The 6,112-nt window shown below is 49.6% G+C and overlaps 2 protein-coding genes across 2 annotated transcripts in view; both read right to left on the bottom strand.

Moving 5' to 3' along the window:
• Positions 1–13: 13 nt before the first annotated feature.
• AK88_05366 (uncharacterized protein) lies at positions 14–2,792 on the bottom strand (the record flags this gene model as incomplete). The annotated part of the gene is made up of 3 exons (XM_012482968.1): positions 14–669; positions 1,041–1,490; positions 1,997–2,792. Coding segments are annotated over 3 exons (1,902 nt in total), but the record flags the coding sequence as incomplete, so codon positions are not given.
• Positions 2,793–4,473: 1,681 nt separating this feature from the next.
• AK88_05367 (uncharacterized protein) overlaps positions 4,474–6,112 on the bottom strand; it is a gene marked incomplete at both ends in the record, with an annotated part of 6,217 nt that continues 4,578 nt past the window's right edge. The window contains one exon of the mRNA XM_012482969.1: positions 4,474–5,924. Within this exon, the coding sequence (XP_012338392.1) occupies positions 4,474–5,924 (1,451 nt within the window). The remainder of the gene's footprint in view (positions 5,925–6,112) is intronic.

Here is a 6,112-nt window from a genome sequence, read left to right on the forward strand (position 1 = left end):
TGGCGGTAAGGACGTCGGCGGTTAGGTCGGGTCCATCAGGACCGCCATGACTCGGAGGTCCTTGTTTCATTAATTTTTCATTGTCTTCATTCAGTGTGACATGTTCCCGCTTAAGGGGTACGAATCCACCCCCAGGAACATTGGGTCCCTTGGGAATCATGTTAGCTAAGTCAAAATTAGGTAGTCCAAAGTTGGATGAACTGGAGGCCGAGTCACCTTGCTGTCCTCCACGTGTTCCTGTGTGACTGCTTCCATCACCCGATACTGCCGTGGAACCTGGTCCCGAAGAACCAGGATTCTGGATCTGCGTGGAGCCAACACCACCCGCAGAGTTACCAGGCGAGGTGGAATCCGGCCCATTAGGGCATTGGGGACTGCTTTTGTCAAATAAGGTGAAACCGCATCTTCCTGTATCATATTCATCGTCCGATATACCTGAGCAAGGGCTACTCTTTTCGGTGTTGGGTTGCTTCACGGAGGAAACATCCTTGCCCGCAGTGTCCGCAGCCTTTGCTCCTTCCTTCTGTTCATTCTCCTGATTTGGTTTTTCTTTCGCTTCATCCTCATTAGTACTTGCCACAGGATTCACATCCTTAGGATTATACCCGGCCTGATTAGACTTGTCAGGTTGAGTGGCGTCTGTTGTTGAATCCACTGTTGTTGCTTCACCTGAATGGTTGGACGAACAAATGGGAACAGGATGACACTCATGTTTTGTGCGGTGATTGGTCCCATGGTTGACCACACGGTCCGTCGTTTAAGGTTGACCCGTGTATTGGGACGGCGTGGCAGGTGCCACTCCGGGAAAAGAGTCTCTCTGTCCCACACAACACACACAGTGTGTGTGTGTGTGTCTGTCTGTGTCGACGTCGACGTCTACATCCCGCGGCCGACCCATCGCTGTCGCTCTGCCGCTGACGCTGCCCATCATTCTCATTCGACGTTTGGTTTCTGGCTCCGGAAAAGTTGTGTGTTGGTTGTTTTTTATTTTATTTTATTTTTTGTTGTTTCTTCCTTTCCGGACTGTGCATTATTCGTACCTGGGGGTACTACGGGAGCAGTAAAGGAGGTCCCCGCCGATACTTCTATGGAACGGGAAGCTCCGTGGACACCCACAGGACCCTTTCCGTCGTATTTTTCGGAGCCGTCCGGTTGGTTCACTCCTGTCCCTGCGTTTGCAAGGTCCTCCTGCTTCTGAAGACAATCAAAAACCTTGTCATGGTCAGTCTCATCCTCACTGCATTTCTCTTTGTTCTCCTCAGGCTTTTTCTTGGAGTCCCTTAATGTCTTACCTTTGCCCTGTGAGGTTCCTTCCGCAGATGAATCTGCTTTTGACGGTGGTGAATGCGCGTCCGTTCCCTCTTTTGTGGGTGTAGGAGGTGACGGTGGTGGTCCTGGTGGCGGAGGTGGTGGTCTTGCTGGTAATACTGGAGATGCCGGTGCTTGTGGTTTCGTGACCGCGGGCTTGCGGGCCGCCGGTCCTCCAGCGCCTGCAAAAAGGAGAAAGATGGTAGACACATGATAAAAAAAAACAGCACACAAGTGGTAGACAGAAGGGGCGGCATGCTGCGGTCAGGTAGCGGCGCGGTAGGGTCGGCTGCATGGATCGAGATGGACTCGGTGGACTCCGCACTGCGTGAACTGGGTGAGGAGGCAGCAAGCGCACGGTGAGGTGAACTCGGTCGACTGGGTCGGGATGGATGATAGCAGTGCACGTATTTGTTGTCGGCGTCATCTCGTCTCCGCGGCGTCCGTCGTCGCCGCTACCGCTGCCGCTGCCGATGCCGTCGTGGCCGCGCCGCTCAACGTGAACGAAGTCGTGTGCCGTGCTATTGCACACCGCTGGTGGCTGTGCCGCCGTGTGTGCGTTGTTTCCCGTTCGTGTTGTTGCCGTGGCGCCCCGTCTGCGTTGTTGTGGTGCCGTTGCGTTGTTCCGCCACGTGCGCGTTGTGTGCCCGCCGCGTGTTGTTGTGGCGGCCGCCGTCACTATTGGTACCGGGTGTTTGGGTATTCGTATTCGTATTGTTGCTATTCGTGTACTTACCGCCCGCAATTTCCTTGTTCGGCTCATCCGCTTCGTCATCTTCACTCAGGGTTTCCTCTCCATCGGAATCCTTCTCATCCGGATCGTTTGCTCCTTTCACGGATATTTCCCTTTCAACCTTCTTTAGAACGCGTTTCAATTCTCTCTTCAATGTCTCCTGCACCTCTATGTTCCCGCTTGCCTTGTCAGTCTGCCTGTTCGCATCCAGCGGTGTACTCTTCTTCTTCTTCTCCTTCCTTATTGTGTTGTGACACGTGCTCTTCTCTTGGTGCCTTTCTAGCATACTTTGTAGTCCGTCATTGTTCCTTAACCGTTCTTTAATTTCCTGACTCATACTCCAATTGCCGCGCGTTATATCCAGCAGTCGGTACATCTCGCATTGTGGCATACCGGCTGACTTAGTTATTCCTCCCTCCGTCATCATTCCCTGCACCGAGTACCAGCCATAAAATGTGCCCCATTTACTTCTACACTCGGATTCGTTTAATATTTCGCTGAACATATGCACTACTGCACATCTCATGTAACCTTTTAACTTCATATTATTCGTATTGTCGTCATCATCGAGTCGTGCAGTGTGACTCCATCCTTCCAGGAAATATGAAGCAAGTGTCATTAATCTGCACGCAATCCTATCACCTTCATTGTGACCCACGTGCGCATGCTTTGCATGAGTGAGCCAATGTTGCCAACCTGCATTATCACAGTTTGAACCCAAGGCGTCCATAAGTGCCTCCATCCTGTCCATATGTGCAACAAACTCCCCGAGCCTGGCTCCTATGTCCTTCTGTAGACTTTCCTGAAATGTATAATATGCACACGTACTCTGTAGCTGCGTTCATGCGTATTCATTCGGTCATTGCACGCAAACAGTCACATAGCACGACTTCGCGCGTGCCTATTACTCTGTCCTAAATTTGCGCATTCAATGTTACCATGATATATGCAGTAATAAAGCTCTACACTCATTTACACGTGACACCAACATATATGAGCGCGTATACTCCTATACACTCTGTACTGTCTCTTTCATAATGAATTACCTGATATCCGTCATCATTTCCCAGTAGGCCCCTAGCCTTTGCGTATTGTGCCAATATATCCCCTAATTCCTTAGCCGACATACTGCTCCGTGCTCGATAAGCTCAAATATTACACACCTGAGTATTGTCCCAATGTCCCACGTGAACTATAGTAACCTTCAAATGGTCCCTGTATCCCTTGTTATGTTCTTCCTTTATTACTGATGAGTAATTGCTGGCCTGAACACATAACATTGTAACTCTATAGAGAACAAAAGCCGTATCTGCCCTGTGTGCAATCCCATTCGTCTACTATTATTATAATCCTCAGAAAGCATATATTGAGACTGACAGGGGAATAAATATAGAGGAACCAAAAAAAAAAAAACAAGAAAAAGAAAAAAAAAAAACGAAGAAAGGACAAAAAAAAAAGTAGTACTACACGACCGTACACACACAACGCGTCATGAATACGCCTGTCATCACGGGTCTACAATAAACCGCAGTAACAACAACAACATCAATTTTTTCTTCCGTCGTTGCCGCGTCCTTCTTACGCGGCTACTGCGCAGAACCCCTTCTTGCACTTGGCCGCGTTGGTCGTCGCGCTTGCTCGGAGAGACAATGTCTCCCTCCTTCTTACACTCGGACAATCCTTCGTCGAATCCTGCTTACACTTGGCCGCGTTCGTGGTCGACAATGTCCTTTACCCGGCCGCTTTGGTCGACGCGGGTGCGCGGAGAGACAATCTCGCCTGCCTTTCTTACACTCGGCTACGTCGTCGAATCGGTCTGGCACTTGGCCGCGTTTGCGCGGAGACAATGGTCCTGCGTGGTGCACGCGGCTACGTAGTCGAACCGCGTTTGCTCAGCGAGACAATATGTCCTCCTTCTTACACGCGGCTGCAATGCGGTTTACGCGGCCACGTTTGTGCGGAGAGACAATCTCTCCTTATACTCGAATGCGTATTCGCATTCTATATTTGTGCTGCACTATGCCCGTAGAATGCAGTTGCTCAGCTTTTAATAATTAACTGCACATAAAGGAGAATACGACCCGTTCATATTATTCATTTAAATCTACATTTTATATGCATTGGACCTGTAGCACCGTGTCCCCATGGTCATGTTAAAAGAAGTGGACTACACAGAAAAAGAACAAAACAGGGCAAAAGTAAGCACAAGTAAGCAGAAGTAAGCAGAAGAGAGCAGAAAAAAAAAAAAGGCAGGTATGGAATAATGCAAACAAGAAATATATTATGTATATCACATAATGAAGTAAAAGTGGTCTAATGTTAGCATGCGTTATGTCCCATGCATGAGCGCCGTCATCCTAATGTCAGATCGTGTCCAATAGATCATCCACATAATACTCCCTATCGTGCATACCCCTGCCTTCATCCTAATTTCAGAGCTTTTGCAATAGGGCATCCACATATAACTCCGTCTGCTGCATACTACTCTCGAGCTCGCATTCTTCGATTACGGATGCGAAGAGTAGCATCCACAATTTGAGGGCGGTTAACGGTTTTTTCATGTAACTTTGCCGATGCAGTTGCGACCGTGGTACATCTCTCACTTTTAGGATATCTTCTGCGGCCATTACTTTTTCCACTTCTAAGTCGTTTTCCACTATAGGTGCTTGGCCGTTGTGCGATTCTGTCTGCTCCTCGATATTTTCTAACAAATGTTGAAACCACTGCTCCTCACTATATGTATTCATAAGGTCATGTTGTTTTGCAACCCATTGTTTCCATGCGTGCTTCTTGCTGTCCATGCTTGCGGCTGTCCTGTGCTCACCGGATGCTGCGTCTGGCACATGCTCGCGCAAGTATTGTTTCCAATCCGATTTGATTTCATTGAACCATGTTTGCCCCGTGCACGCCTGGAATAGGTGCTTGTTGCGATCAATCCAACGCAGCCACGTGGTAGTGTGGGATGTGGTTATGTCTGTGATGTCGGGCTGAGGATGATCACATGTGGGTGTGTCTGTGACTGCGTTACCGGAGCCTGGTGGTTGTGTGATTTCGGGCTTAGGATCCTCACATGTGTGTCTGTCTGTGACTGCTTTACATGTGGGTATGTCTGTGATTTTGGCCCTAGCGTCCTCACGCGTGGTGGTATGCGTGACGGTTTCACATGTGGGTATGTGCAGGACTGGGTCAGCTTGGCCAGGTTTTTGTGTGATGTCGGGCGTAGGATCAGCACAGGTGGGTGTGTGTGTGGCTGGATCGGGCTTATCTTCGTTAGGTGGACATTGATCCGTTTCTAACTGTATGGTTTCCATACAATGCCATCGGTCCTCTTCGGTAGAAGCAGAAGGGTCCGTTGCTAACTGTATGGTTTCCATACACTTGCATGGATCGGGGTTATCGTCGTTAGAAGCAGAAGGGTCCGTTTGTAATTGTATAGTTTCCATAGAACTCCATGGGTTATCTTCGTTAGGTGGAAAACGGTCCGTTGCTAACGCCATGGTGTCCATACAATTCCATGGATCGGGGTTACCTTCGTTAGGTGGACAAGGGTCCGTTGCGAACTGTATGTTTTCCATGCAACTCCATGGATCGGGGTCGTGTGCATTGGGTGGGCAAGGGTCCGTTGGTAACTGTATAGTGTCCATACAACTGCATGGATCGGGGTCATGTGGTGGACATGCATCCGTTCCGTCGGCGTCAGTGGATGGATCCACGGTGAAGGAAACATGGTTCCCTGATAAACCCTGGTCTGAGGTAGAAACACCCAAGATATTGTTATTCGTGTCCTCGTGCCGCATCAACTCCTGCGCAAACTCCTGCACGACAATCTGCAAATAGTCCTCTTTGACGTTTTCCCACTCGGTTGCTTCACATTCGTTCAGCACTTCTAGATGTAGCTCGATAATCGTGCGCGTATGCACGCGTCGGGGGCGGCCTCTACCGGATGTGGACGCACGTTTCCTATCCCTAACCATCGTGTACCCGTAATCGGGTGGCGGCAGGTCGCCGCGTTGTAGATGGTCTAGAATTTCTTCGTCGAGTGGCGGTGACGGCACGTCACGAACGGTTCGA

Source organism: Plasmodium fragile, assembly GCF_000956335.1.
Source record: "Plasmodium fragile strain nilgiri unplaced genomic scaffold supercont1.122, whole genome shotgun sequence".
Classification (NCBI taxonomy): Eukaryota; Apicomplexa; class Aconoidasida; order Haemosporida; family Plasmodiidae; genus Plasmodium; species Plasmodium fragile.